Source organism: Pundamilia nyererei, unplaced genomic scaffold (assembly GCF_000239375.1).
Source record: "Pundamilia nyererei isolate P.nyererei 1_Seehausen unplaced genomic scaffold, PunNye1.0 scaffold00344, whole genome shotgun sequence".
Lineage (NCBI taxonomy): Eukaryota > Metazoa > Chordata > Actinopteri > Cichliformes > Cichlidae > Pundamilia > Pundamilia nyererei.
In genome coordinates, this window is record NW_005187745.1 from 359,059 (window position 1) to 378,462 (window position 19,404).

Sequence of the window (19,404 nt, forward strand, 5' to 3'; positions counted from 1 at the left end):
GGGGGAAGTAATCGGTAATTAGTTACTGATTACTTTTTTCAAGTAACTTGACCAACACTGGTTGTCAGATATCTCATGACCAGTCTCTAAGCCTGTGTGACTGAGAACCTTAGCTGCCTTCTACTCGCTTCAAGGCCACTTTCAAAACATCTCAAAGCAGAAGCTTGAACCACAAGAAGGAGGAGCTTCTGTATAAACCATTGAAACTTACGGATCTATAAACCTTACCAGTAATTTGCACAGAAGATGAAAGAGATGTCCTTCCAAAACGGTTTCTGGCAGTGCAGGTGTACAAACCCTCATCCCCTTTGCTTGGGTACTGGATCCTCAGTGATCCTGTAGGCAACAGGCCTACTCTGCCAACACAAAGACAAGCTATCTATGAAGCCTTATCCAGGTCTTTGATATAATCATAAAAAAGCCACAGGCAGCCATGTCATTTTCACAAAAAGTTCTTACTTCAAGGTTAGTTCTTACCTGCTACTGTAGCGCAACTCTTTCCCATTCTTCGACCATGTCACTGATGGGTCAGGATTTCCTACTGCTTCACACTTCAACACTAAACTAACAACTGGTTTCTGCAGGAAAACTGGCATTCCCACATAAACTATCATTTCAGATTGTGGCCCCTCTCCAATCTTTTTCGAACGTTGGATTATCAGCGGGTTTCTTGGTCTGGCTGTGTGGACTTTAGTGTTTGGTTTATAATGGAGTGGCTCTTGCGTGGAAGATTCAGCACTTTCTGGAGGGTGAAGAGTCGACTCATTCGTTTCACCCTGTGCCACAGTGAGCTCACTAAGCAGTTGTGCGATAAGTTGTTCCTCCCGTAGTCCTCCAAGGTCTTCGGCAAAGTTTTTCATGATCTCCTCTAGCCTGCGTGTGTCGGCAACGAGGACCTCTGGGATGTAAATCTCTGACCCTTCATCCTCCAGGGTAGAACTGTTCTTTTCACTCGCAGGTGATTTGTCAGCGATATATTTTTCATCTCGAATGGATTCTTTATGATTAAGCAAACGCTCAATAATTCCATCATATCGGTTGAGGGAGCTGTGAAGCTCCTGAAATCTTTCTTGAGCTGAGATCGCATCCGGTCGCCCAACCTTTTGTCGTCTGAGCATTGACTCTGCTACAGACAGCTTTTGCTTGCTGCCAATGATCTGTAAGACTAAATGTTCTTGTGCCTCACCTGCGACACATGTATATATCCCAGCATCAGATGCACGAACCTGATGGATCTTCACATATCCTAGTGACGTTATGGAGAGGTGTGGTAGGTTGATCAGGGGCTTCCCTTCCTTCAACCAGTGGATTTGGCCCTTACGGAAGTGGCGGGTTGGGCAGCGAAGGACCACAGTTGTCCAAGGCAGGATGTACGCATAACCACCAATGCCCAGGTGAACCTTTTTGCCTTTATGCCACTGGATATAAACTTTTCTCTGAGCCAGTATGGTGGCATCAGGCTTGACAGAGTCTGTAATTAAGAGGACAGGTTAATGCTTGATTGTTGGCTCAAATATCTGTACTTTTGGACATACAAAACTTTGCATTTAAGGAACCAAAAGAAAAGGGAGCTAACTCCCTTTTCTTTTGGTTCTATGCAGTATAACTTACATAAACACAGCCAAATAAAGAGTATCTTACTTTCACAGGGCTTGAAGAAGCATGGTCGGATTCTGTCGAGACGAGCCAGCAGGGAACAGTTCTTAGGGTCTGCTGTCAAATACCTTCCATTCACCTCTTTCTTCCTGCAAACAGCTTGGAGGGTCTGAATACCATTTCCACATGTCACTGAACACTGGAAAAACAAGAGAAATGTATTAAAATAAACAAAACCTGCAAAGTACCAGTTTTAACATGTCCATTTGAACAACAGCAATATGGCAGAATGGTCTCTGGCTGAAAGGTAGGCTACCTGGGACCAGCTAGTTGTGACCCACTCAGGTGGGCATTCCTGCTCACCACAGGGCTGCTGGCTTGTAGGACTCTTAGTAGGGCAAAACGTGTCAGGTAGCTCCAGAATGCTGCCATCAGCCAACCGTTGCTTGCATAGTACCTGCCTCCTCTGAACCCCACCACCGCAACTTTGGGAGCACTGGGTGCAAAAACACGCAGAGATTAAATCAGTCACATGCGCTTGATTCCCAATCGTCAGACACTTGCAGTGGTAAACTTTATAGATGATGTCCTTTACCTGTCCCCAGTCATGCGTGTCCCACATAGGAGGGCAGTCAAAGCGGTTGCAGGCTTGGAGAGGACTGGGCTTGGGGTTCTGACAGTCTTCGTCCCTCAAAACTAAAGTGTGATTGCTGTCACGAGAGGGCCGGTGTGTGCACCCCACAGTGCGAATCATCAGACCTACCCCACATGTAGCTGAGCAGGAGCTCCACTCTCCAGTTTCCCACCTGTTAGAACAATGTTTATTGTGCTCATTATGGCAAATCTACAGTACATTGCACACATGAAATTTCCCACTCGTGGGACTAATAAAGGTATCTTATCTTATCTTATCTATACTTCATAGCACTGTAAATAGTACTGTACATATATCTCTTGATCCAGTGAGAGAACACCTTTGCAGTCTTATGAATATGTAAAATCATGAAGGTGAATACAAGTGAAAAAGACATGAAACATAAAATCCCACACCGAGCTTCACGATATTCAAGAAATCCCTATTGCATTACTTTTTCATTTGTATTTTTCCAATGAACTACTGGAATTAATATTCATGTTGCTGCCCAACAAAATTTTAAACTGGGTTTAATCCAGCATCAAAGTTACTTTGGCAGATTTATTCCAAATTGTGGCCAGTGTCCAAGTGGTTGCCATGCCTTTAAAGTTTTGGCTTGAAATGAGATGGCAGCAATTTCATTTTCTGCTCGACAGATTGGGTGATATTTCAAAACTACTCATATTTATTTAAGGCTCTGAGAAGAATTGGGAATGAAGCTTGCTCATGGACCGCTGCTATACTCAAAGCTAAATCCTATGGCTGTTTTCCTTTCAGGGGGAACACTATCCAAAGAGTGTAGCTTAATATGGGATGGTGAGGAGGCCTCAGGGAGGGAGAAAAGGGCCAAAGGAAACAAGCCCAATACTGCATTTGTTGTGCCTAAAAACAAGACTCAAAGCCTGGAAAAACAGGCAAGGGCAGGCTGCAAGCCTCTGGGTTTTCTGACAAGAGTGTGAGGGGTAGAACACTGACAATGTGCACGGTGTTAACCTGAAACGTGTGGCCAACCACAAAGTCCACTCACCATTTAGCCACAGTTTGCTCATGTTAAACAACATGCAGTTTTGCTGTTTGACCTTTTAGGTGTTTAATCTGGACGTGCATCAATCTGGTAGGTTCACAAAAAAAATACTTATGATTTGAAATTTGAAATGTGAAATTCTAACAGTGTTTATAAACTGCTCGTATGTTGGATTGAACAAAAAAAAAAAGAAGCTACATTTTGGCTTAAACATTAACAGCACAGCTTAAACTTGTAATATCAAAAATAATTTGAGCTTGAAATGTAGCAAGCACTGAACGCTCCCCAGAGGATGATCACAGTTACTTCAATGATTCCCTTTTTTTTCTCTGGACCTACATTTTGACCTGGAGAGGGAAACGGGAAGACTGCCATTACATGTATTAACATAAGTCATGCTTGACTGCATAACATTACTTACCCACCCACAGGCTTTTCAATAGCATCCCCTCAGGATAAACCCTACATTGTTAACCCCTCTGGTAATGTGGCGAATTTGTCAATATGACATGCAATCACTGAAGGCCATTCCTAGTTGTAAAAAGAGCTTGCCAAAAGAAATCACTTAGAAAAACAGCTGAAGCCTCCTAGATTTCCCTTTCCAAGGACAACTGAACCTCGCAGGTAAAGCTAATCACTGTCAGATTCCACAAGGTTTAATTTGCTGCTTGCAGAGATACAACCATCCATCTCTGTCGTTCTGCTTTAGTATCTCTTGGACTCGAGCAGCCTTAACAGAGATTTAATTGCCCCAGTTGGTTTGAACCAAGAGGCATAACACAGCGGATTAGAAGCTTTTGAATTTTTCTCTACCAACGAACCGTCAAACTTAACCGATTCAGCTAAGAATTTATCTAGGCTCTGAAAAAGTGGTACATCAGCGTTCCACTTTTGTACTGAATATTGCACATTTTTGGATGGATGCACTCTTGGCAAGCTAAGAGAAAGCACAGCCATATTTTTTTCCTGACTTTAATTAATATTTTTCTCTTAAACGTAGCCAAACGTTTTTTTCCATCCCCCAAAAATGCATTTCCTCCCTATTTTTACTACATCCATTAATCAAATCCTTTTTAATTTTCATGCACAAACCGTTTGAAACATGTTTAAATAATAATGATGACGATAATGAGGTCTGAGTTAGGGGTTTTTATTGTACCTGGGTGGGCAGGGCTGAGTTTTGCAGTCCTGGAGGAGTCGTGGGGGTCGCCGAGAGCTCACACACAGGCTTTGGTCTGCTGCTTCTCTGGTCTGCTTGTTCAGGCAGATAACCACAGCCTCCTGCGCACCTGCGGTTAGAGAACACAGCAATGTCATGCTTGCTTTTTTGCAGACGCTGTAATTAAAAAGGAAGATTTTAGGGTCCAAAATACATTAAAACACTTTGGTTGCATCAACTTGTGGATGCACTCTCAGAGTTTTCATGCAAAGTCATATTAAAAGTAATGTAACATAACTCCCCGAGTCTGCTTCTAATGTTGGGGACAATAACAGCGAAGCAGGAACTTCAAACACCATAGCAGTGTGATGGTCCACAGGAGCACAGCCCTCAGGGTGTGCATCGGACATCTGATACCGGAGTGTAATCATCCCCGAATGGGAGTTTGTTGAATTTGGATGAGCGCATACGCAGACACTGACAAAAGCCCACACCCGTGTGCAGAAATTAAGTTACAAACGCACACACGCAGAGATTAAGGCAAACGCACATGAGGCAGGCACGCATGCTTGCATGTGTAGGTAGGAAGATTAAAGTGGGCCTCAATGCATGTTGGCAGGATATTTAAGAAAGCGGTCTCTGTCTGGCAAAGCATTTTCCCAGTGCCTTGAGCACTGGCGACGTATGACCTCTATGCCATCCGCTATCATTTAATATGATATGATTTGCATCTGCTCGAGGCATTTACTGGCGTCAGACATCCAGTGACAATAGTTTAAGGCTGGAGCACATCACATTTGTTTTAATGAATCAGCTGGGACGTACTTAGTGGCACTCACGGAGTTGACTTGGTCTTCAAGACTTACTGTCAAATCAAGCTACATAACAGCACTTGTCTGCTGCTGATGTATTTACTCGCAGCATAATCTACAAATCTGCTCTGCGCGTTGGAGCCACCACAGGTGTACAGCTCCAGGGTTGGCACTGTCTCTGGATCCACCAGAGTGAAAATAAAAGGATGCATAAACAGTGAAAGCTTCAGTAGAGAGCTAAACTGAAAATCCAAGAAGTATATTTAAAGAGATGCAAAAACGCAGCACATCTCAAACACCGATAAAGGACAGAAATACTCGCAATAAACTTTTCAGTGGGTCTCGCGTCACAGCAGAAATAAACTGACACGATTCAGCACGCAGTCTTCAGAGCATTTGAACTTTTGTACCTGATGAAGACTGTGCCAAAATGCGTAGGCGTATTTCTACAGCGATATCAGCCAAAAGTAGAAGAAAAAAAAAATTAAATGTGAGCATATTTGTCCCTGATTCAGTTGGAAGTAAATTTTACATATTTTTGTGAAGCATATTAGAAAATGTTTTGAGATGGATTGCTATGAAATCTGCACATGGTCCCCCACAGGATGCAGAGCTGACTTGTGAGATCTCCTGAGTTTTTCTTCTAGGGCCACGATAAGGCTAATATTTTTGGTTTTAAAGGGAAACAGCATCAGAAGGATTGCAGAAAACAGTGATCGCAGACATGCTAACATGCTGACCTAAGACTGGAGATGTGGTAAATGTTACACCTGCTAAGCGCCAGCATATTTTTATTGTCACTGGGAGGGTGTCAGCATAGCTGCAGACACGAGTTAACTTTTCAACTCCCCAAATCTACTCTTTCAACTTCTCTCTCTTTACTTTCCCATGTCAGAGAGATCAATAAAGATCATACCTCCCCCACAACTCTCTGAGCACTCAGTAAAGCCCTCGTACTCCCAGTCGTACAGTTCCTCTTTTTGCAGTGTCCTGCCCTTCTCCTCCTCTTCCTCCACCTCTTCACTTTCTCCTGCTTCACCCAAATCTACAGAGCAGGGACTGCTGTAGCAAGGCTGGCTGGTAGCAGGTTTGACCCCCTCGCATTCATCATCTGGCACGTCCACGATTGTCTGGGAGAAAGACAGCAGCACTTGGCACTTGACCGTCCGATGCTGGGTCCCAGCACCACATGTCCTGCTGCAGGGCTGCCAGGGACCGGGGATAAAGCTGGAGAGGAGAGCAAGCAACAGATGACTCAAGTGGAAAAGTATGAAAATTTTGATAAGGACTGTTTCCAAACCAAACCTGGACTGTTTGATAGCAAATCACAGTCGATTTTTGTTTTGTTTTGTTTTGTTTTTGCTGTCTTTTTTAGTTTTCTCTGTAAACACATTGTATTCATTAGTGGCTGGGTTCTTAAACTCATTAAGCATTTATGAAATACAGTCAGTGCAGCGTGATTAATTGCACAGCTGTGAAACATTACGATCAGCTATTCTTGGATAAACAGCTTTCATGTGCATCCTTCCTCATCTTAAAAAATGGATGAGGGGAAGAAAAACCTGAAAGGCCCAGAGACTGAACTATCACTCCTTCAACAGAAATCAGAGAGGGTAAAAGATCAGAAGGTGTGATACAGAAAGGAGTTTGAAAGCGCTCTTCAGATTGAACTGATTCTATAACTTTGCTGAAAATGCACACAGAAATGAACAGAAGCTCTATATGACTCAGTGATATTAAATCAAGTGGTTTAGGAGATCATTCAAAGTGGTTCTTGTGCTCATTATGTCCTTGTGAAAACTCTGGATACTCACTTATTGATATATGGACATAAAAAGACAGCGTCTGTCCCACAATGTGCACCTGAGAGCAAATAAACGAGGCCTTCCTATTAACATCTTATATTACCAGTAAGCAAGTGCTCAGTTCTGTGACAGATGCACCGCTAAGCTGACAGCAGAGAGTGTCCGTCTGAGGGGACAACCTCTCACTTTTACCCTTTGCAGTGCCTCAAACAAAGGAAATAAAATAACATATATCAGATAATTTATGGGTATTTTTCACCACAAGTTTCTTTACAGTTGATAGGAAAATACTCAAATTAAAACTGAGTCTTGGCCCTTTCGCGTGGTATCAATCATTTGGAGCGCAGAGCCTTAACAACAAAACACATGTCCAGCTGTCCAAATACTTACAGTGTGGACTGTAGCTTTTGGACAATAGCCTGATGTTTACAACACAGAGCAGCTGTCCTGTTTAGGTCTGAGCTCAACGCTTCTGGTTCCTTTTTGGCAGACAGACTTTAAAGGACTTGCACATATGTCATATTGGAGGTGTTGAGTACATGCGAAAGTTTTTAAGACCAGAGGCACAGGTTGAACTGTGTTTCTAAATCACAGCTGTCATTGATCGAATGAGTAGCTGATAAGGATGGTCATTTGAGACATATGTGAAAGTAAAAAAACAAAACTACATCCATCAGAACCATCAGCTCTGCACAGTCATGAGCAGATGTATGTGTGTGTGTGTGTCTGAATCAAGATGCAGTTTTTCATGTAGCAGATAGGTAGTGGCAAAGCTATTAGTCTTATAAAATAGCTACATTTCCCCCCTAGATTAACGACTTCCATTTGCTAAACCTGAACACAAGAAGACACAAAGCGAGTGTATGACTTTATTTCAGTGCTTCCGTGTTGCGAGTGCTAGACGTTAAACTGAGTAATGTACCACGCCACTGTAATTACTTCAGTAATCAGGTTACTGTTACTTCAATTATCTGCACGACGGGCAGACAGACAGAAAGAAAAACACATTAAACATGCCGATCAGCTGATTTCAGTTTATGTGGAAAACAGTGGGATTGCCCACAATTTTTAAGGATGTTTATTTTTATTGCACAAAAGGACATGTTTGCAGTGCTGAAGTGCCAACTAAGTAGCCTTGGGCAAGATCCCGAATCCCAGGCTCTCAGATGCATTCAGTGGAATAAGAAAGTTAGATAGGAATGATGTACCATTTACAATGTCAGAGAGAAGGGATCTCTTCAATAGGATCTGTGTGGGAGGACAGAAGCCACGCCCACCTGCTGTTAAAACCTTCTGCTTATGGCAGGGAGCCAATCAGAAGGAAGAACATGCAGTCAAATTCCTCTGCAATCACTTAGCAATGAAAAGAAACGAGTGAACTACCTAAGTGAGCACTACAAATCTTTTGAGGTGAAAACAAAACGGTTTAAATCGGTAAAGTACATAATGTGCAAGTATAAGCACTGCTTCCTAACAGCGTTTGTGAACCTGACAAACTATCTTTATCTTTCTTTAATAAGCTCATAATGGTAGCAAAGCATATTTTGCATGGCAGCCTTCACCACTGTGCCGCATTCTTCCTTGGTTTAACAGTCTGACCGCAACACAAGAGGACCCTGCTGTTTTATAAGACGCCTCAATAAAGAGCTCATGATTAAGGCAAAGCTGGCTCTGTACAAGAGCTCAAGGACTCATTGTGTTACGGGCAAACAAATGAATCACCGGCAGTTAGACTTTGGAACAGGAACGACAAAGTCAACGAGCGAACCCACAGAAATGTTTATCTTCATGCGCCGTTAAAGTACATCTGTCAGTTCAAAAACGATCCCGATTTCATTCATGGAGGGAAACAACACATTTTTGTCACATCCGCCAAAGCCCCATGTTAATCGTATCAATTAAATATCCATCAGTGGAAATATTTTATTTACTCACGGTGAAAAAATGTTTTGGCTTGATTGGAGAACATATATGGGTTTAATTTTTCAAGCAGCCGCGCAGCGGTGGGTTTCGGCGCAGGCAACGGAGGTGCAATAAGTCTAGCACAGGAATTTCATTCTCTTTCCTCTCACATCTGTAACCTGGCCCCATATGGTGGGCAGATATTGTTGTTGGCTTGTGGATGACGGCATATTATACACAGATATTTATGTGCTTTTTGAGGACAGACATGCTTTTTTTTATTTTTTGCAGCTGAGCAAAATCATATGTTTTGGCACTTCTCTCACTCTACAGATAAGTCAGAGTTACAGATGTTTTAAACTGGCTAACATGGTTGCTAATACAAGTCATGCAAGACACTGGGCAGAGTCCAAATATTGTGCATTTTCAGAAGACGGCCATTATTAGCTAACTGATGTGTGGGGCAAGAACATCTGGAACGTGTGAGAGCTTGCTGAGGTAATGCTGGTAGCCAGCGACTGTACATTCTTAAGGCTTTCCGAAAGATGTTTTGACTCTTCACCTTTAGTTTCCCTTCTTCCCTTCAATAGCCCCATACAACGTTTTATTAGTTCCATGCAGGTGACAAGAAACACTTTCAACCACCCTCAAATGTACCTTTAAGTGGACCTATTGTGCTTTTCCTTGGGTGATCATATTAAACAAAATAAAGTTCAAAATAAAGACGTCAGTCAGCATGTGTGCAAATAATCCCCATGATACTGCTCAAGACAGAGGATGTCCCTAATTTAGGAATACATAAGAAAAGCCTCCTGTTTAAACTGTCTGTTTAAACTGGAAAACCAATCAGAGTGGAGTTGGCTCAAAACAAGGGTTAAAGGAGCACATAGTGCTTATTTAAGACCAAGGCAGCAAGTATGAAATAACTGGCAACAGGTCAGTAACATAACTGGGTATAATTGTAAAATTGTGAAGACTTTGAATAGCTCATCATCTATAGTGCATAATATCATCAAAAGATTCAGAGAATTTGGAGAAATCTCTGTGCGCATCAGACAAGTCCAAAAAATGATTATCGCTCAGTGTGCACAGCATTAAAAGAAGGCCTGAGTCTGTCACAGATATTCCTGCATGGACTCAGGAATACTTCCAGAGATCACTGCGAGTGAACACCATTCACTGTGCCATCTACACTTGCAGGTTAACATGCTGCATCATGCAAGGAAGAAACCACATATGAACATGATGTACAGGCGCCAACATCTTCTCTGGATGTGAAATTCTCCCTGGAAAACATGGACACCATTTCTACCAGACTAAAGAGGAGCAGGACCATCTGGCTTGTTATCAGCGCTCATTTCCAAAAGCTGTCCCAACCCACACAGCAAAATTGGTATAGCCCAGATCTGGCCCACACAATGTGCTTACACATGGCCCACATACCGCAAAGAATGACGGCCCTTTGGTGGCCCAGATCTGGTTTGCCAGAGGTGGCCCACACATGGGCCAGCACAAGGCCAGTTGCAGACACACTGGTGGTTATGTGCAGGCCCATGTGTGGATTACCTCTGGTAAACCTATGTAATATACAATAGTGCGAAAGTAACATGACAAAAATCGGTTCAGACAGTGAACTGACTGATTCTTATATAGCGCTTTTCTACTCTAAACTGAATGCATACAAATTCCCACTCTTGACATGCAGATTAGAGGAGCCAGGGATCGAACCACTAACCTTCCCATCAGTAGGTGACCTGTTCTACCTCCTGAGCCACAGCCACCCAGTGGTAAATATGAACAAACCCTCACCAGGTTTTGGATAAAGTGTACACTCACGAACCTGTCAAACCTGAATTTGAAACGTTGGCTACCATAGCAGTATAGTATTGCAACATGGCATTTGGGTCTTCTAACTAAAATAGGAGAATAGGAACATAAATAATGCCATCATTGCCAGACCTGGCCCACATCTGGTTGACATACACCCTGCCATGACACCAGTCAGCCAGAAGTGCCAGCTTGATGCCGGATCCGGGGAAGACCTGTTTTCTATGGGCCTGGGCTACATAAACCAAACCATAATTGGGCCAGATGTGGCATGCCATCACATAAACAGTGCCATCTACACCAGACCTGGCCCATATCTGGAGGACATACCACTTACCATGCCAGAAGTCAGCCAGCAGTGCCAGCTTGACACCAGATCCGGGGCAGACCCGTCTGCCACATGGGAATATTTTTTTCAGATGCATTGCTGTCATCAAATTCAAAATGAGGAAATCTTTTGCATAACATGGTAGGTTTTCTCCATTTAAATATTTAGTGCATTTTCTACTGTGAATAAAATACAGTTTATGAGATTTGCAAATCAAAGCATTCTGTTTTTATTTACATTTTACGCAGAGTCTCTACTTTTTTGAAATTGGATTTGTAGTAAACGCTCCTGTTGGACTCCATGTTGATGGAAATTGCTGCTGACATGAACACAACCTTGATACTGTAGCCTTTACGTGCCAGTGCCGTGCTCTGTCTACTTCAATTTCACCTCCAGGTTAGTCCTAAGCTGCTGGTTGTTGAAACTGTGTAACTGGGATCTGACTTTTTGCTTTTTTAACCTTGAGGACCAAGAGTAATTTAATGCTGTAGATTTTCCCCTTCTTTTCCGGGTGATAAACTTTACCTTGTATAGCTTTAGCAGTTGCATCTTTCCAGAATAGTAAAGTGCAGCAAGACCCAAACACCTGCAATGGTTTTAACAGGACTTGCACCTCTGACTGGTCCAAAGAGGCTTAGTGATGAAGGTCTCAAATGCTTTAAGAGTCAGAAAGACAGTTTAGCTTTTTCTTCTTGAGTGCTGGTACTCACGTTGGTTCCTCACTGGCTGTGACTTCCTCCTCAAGCTCTATGGCCTGCTTATGCCACACAGGTTTTGCCTCAACTGGTAGTGTATCTACAGGAAATGATGCAAAAATGAGGCTGAACATAAGCGCCACTCTATATTTAAAACATGACAAAACGTGCAAAATCACCCACCTTTGGACTTGTAGCAGGGCACAGTCACCAGGCACTCCTCTTTGATGTGCGGTTTGGTGGTAGGGTTGCAGCCTCCGGCGTGCAGGCCACGGTGATCGATGCATAACACCACCCTGTAGCGCAGTCCCTGACCACAAGTCACTGTGCACTGGGGATGACAGGACATGCAGTCACAGATAGCAAGCATATCAACCTATTTTTCCATGTGTTAATTCCTAGTAATAGGCTTTTCTCATATTTGATAGAAAGTCTTTGACTCAAGGGAGGTACAGAAAGAGTCCTTCCAAAATCCCAGCAGCTCTCTGCTCGGGAGCGAACTTTGTCTATCCTCTGCCAAAACAAGCATTTTAAAGGCAGAGGGAGAATGTGCTAGATAAACAACATCCCAGGTTTTTAGGAGGCCACAAATCTGGCTCGCTACATTTCTATATATGAGCCCATTCAACTGGTGAGGTAGAAAATTTCCCAGGAGGAAGATATATAGAACATTTATGGTAGAATTGGTTAATGTAACAGCAACTCTAAGAATTAAAGCAAAATAACTAAGCTGACCAGGAGGGTTAGGTTGATCCAGATGCAGTGCCTTGATCATTTCAATGTGCAATGGTTCAGAAAGGAAATTTATTCAGAGGGATCACACTGGCTGCGGTGTCACTGGGTTTTTGTATGTTGCCCATTGGGAACACATCATATGTTTACAAGCCTCATAAAGACACCACATACAAGACGTTACATGACAGAAGAATTTCAAAGGTAGAAATGTTCACATACTGGTGACCACTCCTGTGCCAGCCAGGTGGGACAGTCAAATGTGTTGCAGGGCTGCAGGATAGCCGTTTTGGGAGAGTAAAGACACTTCCACTCCTCTGTGGGAGTGATGGTCCCCTGCATGTCCTCCTCCACACACGATACCAAGCGACTCTGGATGCCCCCGCCGCAAGAGGTGGAACAGGCCGTCCAGGGGCTGCTCTCCCATCTGACATCATGAAAGGTGACATCATAAAGTGACTGACGGTTATTAGCAGATGTCAGGATTTGTATTGTGTGCCTCTGTGTGTTACTAGGTAGTCGGGCATGTACCGAGGCAGGGGGTGGTATTGGTCATATGGCATAATTTCCTTGTAGCCGTCACTAAAAAGTCAGAAACAGTAAATTAGGATTTGCTTTCAGAAAAAGTCCAGTTTATTCCTCTTTAAGTTCTGCTTTCCAACCTGTCCAGGCACAGCTCCATGTTGCACTCCTGCAGTTTGGGTTTGGGTTTGACATTCTCCGGGTAGTAATGGCAATACTGGTCTACAACCACCCGTCCGCTCCGTAGATCATAGCACTCTGCTGAGGTTAGCTGGTAACCTGCAGGCCAGCAAATATCAGAGACCATCAAGAGAGATCTAGTAGGACAACGATTCAATATTAGGCTTTTAATAAATATCTGGGAATTAAACGGATCCTGTTTTTAAACCAAACCTGCTATCAGTCGAGCGAAAATGCTGCAGGCTCCTATTGTGATTTTCAAAATGCTGCTTACCTCCACCGCATGTGACGGAGCACGGGAAAAAGTCGGTCTCTCTCCAGCGATGGATGATGGGCTGGTAGTAGATGTACTGGACCACGCTGTCCGTACCACCCGTAAACTGCACCTACAGAAACATTGTTCAGATATAATCAGCATTTCTTGTCATCACTATCAGTGTAGCAGGTGACTGCAGTATTTACACTGCACGGCTCACACTTTCCTTCTCGTTAGACAGATTAAAAAACAGATTTTTTTAAAAGCAAAGAGAGACTCATCCTGGGCTTCTTGGGGTGTTAATTGAACTTTGTTGTAGCCATGACAACCTAATAGGGCTGCTAATCTATAAAGAATCAAACAATTTGTTAAAACTGACTTTGTGTCCACAGAATTTTAATTAATTTATTTATTTATTTAGCCTTAGTTTTTAGTGATTCATAAACTGGAACCAAACCAGCTTTCTTTCTTAACACTTTCCTGATTTAAAAAAAGACCTTATTGATTAAAAATGAATGTGGAAGTGCCAAACAAACTGCAGTTCCTGTAATCACTGACTGAGGCTGGTTCCAGTAGTGAGCTAAATTACACAGATGGCCCTCTGTATGGTGAAAAGTCCAGCTTTAAAAGAGAAATAGAGATGTTTACAGCTTCCCAGCTTTGGTCTCAAGAAAATAATATTCACCCTGCAATACTTCACTTTAATTCACTTTAATTATTGAAACAACAAACTGCCGTTTCTCATTGAAACTGATGTCGTTCTGTAGAAATTTTGCTTTATGTACTGTGTTGGAATTACCAAACAAGGGAAGCACTAAAAAAAGAAAATATGGGACTAACCAGTGTCTCACCCTACTCGGGCTCCTAGCATGTATGAACATCCTAAGTGACTTTTTTCTTGAATTATTTCCAAGATAATTTAGAAACTTGACCTACGTTTCGTTTTGTAATCATGTTGTACAATGACATTGCCCATGTTTATCTGCAAGACACAAGGCTCCATGTGGAGAAGGCTCTATAAACGCAACATGCTCAAAGAATTTGGCCTTTGGAAACCTAAAGTGTACATATCTGCACAGCTACTAGCTAAAATATTATAATGAAATCCTCTTAAGAGACAAAATAATTCATAAACTGCTGGATCAGAGGAAACATTTTCTTAGAGCTCTGCTTTAATAAAATAAAGAATAAAGGCTGTTTTAATAGATTAAGAATTAGAACAGTCCTTATTTTAACAGAGTAATAGAGCACAATAATAGAATAAGTACGTCCATGTCTGTCCGTGTTTTCTTAGCCTTTTATTTCATTTGCTTTGAAAAAAAGCCCAAAGACACATTTTAGCAACAGCACGTATAAATCAGACTTGACGACCGCTCGTTCGCATTCATGTATTTACTGTGGAAAGACTGTCTGGCAACTTTTTAATGTGATTTTCCATTTGTCCAAACCTTTTTCCAGCAGAGTGATATGAGCTGGCTGTCCGCCTCGTGACAGATTCGAAAATTATCCATTTAAAGCTTCTCAGATTTCGTTCTCGACAGTTCCTCGTTATTGTCCCATCCCGACTTGTGTTTATGAGGGAGGAAATTTTCGCAGGCTCGTGGCTGTATAACCTTTAACGCCCACTCACTTGCCCTAGTCTGGGAATTTGTGCTCACATGTGTGCCTGAAGCAGAAAAACACGTCACAGCCACTGTGGCACGGCACTGCTCGTTGTATTAACTAGGCTTATGCGCTGTTATGTAATAACACATTTCTAATCAGATTTTTTGGAGTTATTCAAAGTTTGAGACTTTACCGTGAGTCAAGTACAAGTTTCAGTAAGCGGCACTTACACCACAGAGGAGCGGTGAGGAGCTCGGAGGCTCTGAATGTTTGTGCTACTGTGTGAATGCATGGCACACAGCTCAAACACATTCTCAAAGTGAACAATCGCACAAAAAGAATTGTTTGAATTTCACATTTAAAAGAGTCACACTCAAATATCTTTAAAACACATGAAATCAAAGCTGCTTTAAACTTTGCTGCTGTGAGACGTTCACCAGGAGTTCATGCGAAAAAAATAAAAACTGGCCGCACCACTTTCAGGAGATTGCATGACAAAAACAACAGTTTTGACTCAAACTGCACCAAAGACACCAAAAAGGGAATGAGGGTGATTGATTTGCAAGCACGCAGGTCTGCTGAGGCGCTGCTGGTTTTAACTTCCTGTGAAGAAAGTCAGAGAGGTGGCCCGTTTATCTCCCCGGAATTTCTAAAATTATTATTATTATTATTTTCTTTTCTTTTCTTTTCTTTTTGCTTTCAGTGGTGCTTTTGTCCACTTGATGAATTACCGTTCGGTTTTGGTGCCTGAGAAAATTTACATTAACATTTAACAAGTAGTGCAGTGAGCTGACTGGAACAATTTTGCATTAAAGAAACCAATGCAGAGCCTGTTCTAGAAAACATATCTGCAGAAAATCATGGCAAGTTTTCAAAGAGGACATCTACAAGGATGGATTTACTGATTGCAGAACAGGGCAATTGTGGTTTGCAGCTTTCTTCTGACGACTTCTTCGAATATAAATCAACTAAAGCAAGCGTGTGGCTGGGAGGGTGATGACATTTTGTATTAGTAGTAATTTGTGTCGGGTCCTCGTTTTTTCATGCAGATTCAAAGACCTGTTTGAGGGTCAAAACTTGGGTTTTGAAGCTAAAGTTTAGGCTGGGGCTTGTATAAATATGCTGGTTAAACTTAACAGTAAGGAATGCATTGATGTTAATGAATGTTCTCACAAAGACAGCCAAATATGTCACACCCTGTTTCACCTTGGTAATACAAAACAATATTTAGAGAAAATATGAGATCTGTCCTTCCTCAGGTCCCCGGCAAGACACCCGTCAAGCCTGAAGTAGAACAGATGGACAATTCGGAAATTTCTCGAATTTTTAACAAGATGATGAGAAATACTGGCTGCTGTAGCCTGAAAGAAAAAGAGATGTGCATTAATGTCAGCGCTTACTTTGACTGTGAAGTCAGCTCCGAGTGGGCCAGTGATTCTCAGGACTTCTTTATCTGAAAGTTTCTGGTAGTCCACGGTGGTGTTCTCTATGTAGTACTGCCCGGGTCTATCCAAGACCAGTTCATCTCTTACCCCCTGTAGAGTCTTACTCTCCATGTCTGAAGGTAAAAAAACAAACAATTAAAGTCTCAATATGTGCAAAGAGAAGACAAACAGGTGTGGCCGCTGCCTGCCACAAAATCTTTCTTTTAATTTTTTTAATTTTTTAAATATTTTATGAGTAAAGTTCTTAAGTTCTGGAGCTGTGATTAAAATGTTGATCACAGACCCTTCAGTCAGACCCAGCGACACACAAAGAGCTCAGACTGGGTGCTGTGGTCACTCTATCACTGTGATGAGGCTAACGTAGCCAGCATGCTTTCCCCTCACTGACCTCACTTTATCCCTGTCTATACAGGATCTTGTGTAACTTCAGTGTTGATGCTTAAAGAAAATAAAAAATACAGAGATACATGGGAACAAGTGGTGACCACCAGGCAACACATGGTTACAATCAAGATGCCGGAGGGCAAAATGGATAGGGGGGGGTGGAAATATCTAATGAAAAAGCTGTCCATTCAGAAGATGATCTGGAAACTAGCCACTGAGCAAAGGACAGGCACAGAGGTGAAACATTTGTTATCCATTTGATCCGGTGAGGATTTGATGCCAGGACTTTGACATCAGTGAATTTCCCTGGAAGCCTTATGTCTTGTCAGAGCCAGAGCAAAGGGAAGAAACACGTATCTCTTCTGGTTAGTCTGCTCTGGGCTACTTTTAAAACGAGTCTTTATTAGAGAGGCCAAAATGTAATATCTTTTGGAAATCAGAGTAAAAGATCGATCATAGATTGCTATTAGTGTGAAACATTCATTTCAAGGCCTGCCAAGTACGATCTTCTGTTTTCTGTTATGAAAATGTCACCACCGTGTCTGTTTCACTGTTTTTGCATCGGAGCATGCTAAAAACATAACACGCCGTGCAGAAAAGTCAGAGCGGTGCGGTGAACTCGTGTTCAGTGTGTAGTATTTGACAAATGAAAGAGCACTGCCAAACACAGAGATCATGCTCAGCTGTTTTGGATGGAAGGGCACCCTGGACCTACCAGGACTTACACAAGTGATCCGGGCCTTTCAGGATCAGACGCACGTGACGACTCTTGTAAGGGATGGTGACCACTGTGTCCTCAGCTTGAACAAAAACAAAGAAACAGTACCAATCACTACATCAATATATGACACAAATGCTAAAAACGAGCGACTTATGACTCAGACACGCTAGAGTAGAAAAAGGATGGCAACCTTCTTGTGACTAGGAAAAGTTGGTGGTTGCAATTCATTTCAAAATAGTGCAATCAGTTGCAGCAACTAGCTAGTCGCTCAGACGTGCAACACTTTCAGCCTCGAGGTGATTGAGGAGGTCCCATGGTGAGATGCAACTTGTCTCCAAACAGTTGCAGTCTGACTGGAATTGCTTGCAGTCACTCTCAGACAGAAAGTTTAGAAAATATCTGCTGTCTAGTTTATATACGTAGACAGATTGTCAAGATACTTCAATCAATCTAGGCTGGTCTGCAACAAATCCAGAAGTTGCAGTAACAGAAGTTACTCTGAAGACGGCGTCTGACTGCGAGCGGTCACAGACATGGTTCCCATCTTCAAAGCAGCTATTTTAAAGGCATGGAGGCAGGCATCCCAAGCTCTGTGCTTTTGCAGCATTCTTCTATTTATAGTCGTTTGACCTCTCAAAGCCAATGATGCAAATATTTGACAAAGGAACACTGCCCTGCTGATTGGGCTTAGTTATAACTCTTGTTTATAGTCTGTGTGGTGAACAAGTAAATCTGCTCGAGGACCTCTTTAGCTCAGCAATTACTTCCTTATTTAATAAAAATTGTAAAAAAAGAGTAGCAATTCTTTACTTTTTCCTGAAGAATGCTGGGATTTGTAGTGTCCCCGCACAAGCCTGCAGGACGAGCCATCTCCATTGCAGACTCCACAGTTGTCCTCGGTCGCAGTGCTTCCAAGCTCATGATCACAACCTACAATCTGGAAAACACAGGAAGCACGAAAAACTTTGAGACATCACAAATGACACGCACAGTCACCTCACTTTTAGAGCCTGAAAGACCTTCTACCTTCTTAGTTTTGAGGACAAGATAGCAGGGAAGATTTTCTGCAACAACACAAAAGTAAAGAGAAAGGATATGATATCATGAAGCACTCGAGCTGGTTCTGTTGGAGCTTCAGTACCATTTAAGTGTTACCATGAAGCGATTCAAACAACCCTCTGGTCTCCTCAATATTCATTCATTGAATTACTAAGACGCCATCCATAGTTGAATGGTGGATATTTCGTTTTGCAGTTTCTGTCAGCAAGACAAAACCAAAAACCGCAATATCATTCCAAGCATTGTAAGGGAGACACTTCTGAGTCTCTGCAGACACGATGCCCTGGGACATAATTCCATTCAACCCCAGAAAATGCATTGCAAAATATTTCCTGGGCTGTCAGTCAAACGCTAAATCTAAAGGAATACTCATTGGATATTCATTTGTAAAGCAGATGGCGTGATGCTAGTGCTGTAAGGTAGTCCACTGGTCTTGAGATTTACGTCTTAGCTTTTGCTCTCAAATGCACGATATTGAAATTTGAATATTGAAAAAAATTGCGTACCAGTGTTGACAGGAGTACTGTACTGCGACAACATTAGAACCACTGGTCTAATACTGTGTAGGCTCCCCTTATTCCACAAACAGCTTTAGCCCATCAAAGTCTCTGAGGCTACTGCGGTATCAGACACACTGACAGCACATCGTTTAAAGACGGGGGCCTCGGCGGACTTGTTGGACTTGTTTTTCCAGGACATCCCACAAATGTTCACTCGA

The 19,404-nt window shown here is 42.4% G+C and overlaps 1 protein-coding gene across 4 annotated transcripts in view; it reads right to left on the reverse strand.

Annotated features, from left to right (window-relative positions):
• Positions 1 to 19,404, reverse strand: part of LOC102195944 (ADAMTS-like protein 1) — a 101,630-nt gene that overhangs the window by 6,832 nt on the left and 75,394 nt on the right. For 3 of the 4 annotated variants that reach the window (XM_005752100.2, XM_005752099.1, XM_005752101.1), the window contains 16 exons: positions 18,438 to 18,564; positions 17,632 to 17,706; positions 16,478 to 16,635; positions 13,491 to 13,602; positions 13,177 to 13,315; positions 13,046 to 13,096; positions 12,737 to 12,941; positions 11,966 to 12,113; positions 11,798 to 11,882; positions 6,142 to 6,452; positions 4,414 to 4,543; positions 2,192 to 2,402; positions 1,913 to 2,092; positions 1,642 to 1,795; positions 478 to 1,471; positions 229 to 356 (listed from right to left, as the gene is read on the reverse strand). In XM_005752100.2, coding sequence (XP_005752157.1) covers positions 229 to 356; positions 478 to 1,471; positions 1,642 to 1,795; positions 1,913 to 2,092; positions 2,192 to 2,402; positions 4,414 to 4,543; positions 6,142 to 6,452; positions 11,798 to 11,882; positions 11,966 to 12,113; positions 12,737 to 12,941; positions 13,046 to 13,096; positions 13,177 to 13,315; positions 13,491 to 13,602; positions 16,478 to 16,635; positions 17,632 to 17,706; positions 18,438 to 18,564 — 3,208 coding nt within the window. Of the gene's footprint in view, positions 1 to 228; positions 357 to 477; positions 1,472 to 1,641; positions 1,796 to 1,912; positions 2,093 to 2,191; positions 2,403 to 4,413; positions 4,544 to 6,141; positions 6,453 to 11,793; positions 11,883 to 11,965; positions 12,114 to 12,736; positions 12,942 to 13,045; positions 13,097 to 13,176; positions 13,316 to 13,490; positions 13,603 to 16,477; positions 16,636 to 17,631; positions 17,707 to 18,437; positions 18,565 to 19,404 lie in introns of those variants that run through there. The other variant, XM_005752102.2, reaches the window with a different exon arrangement.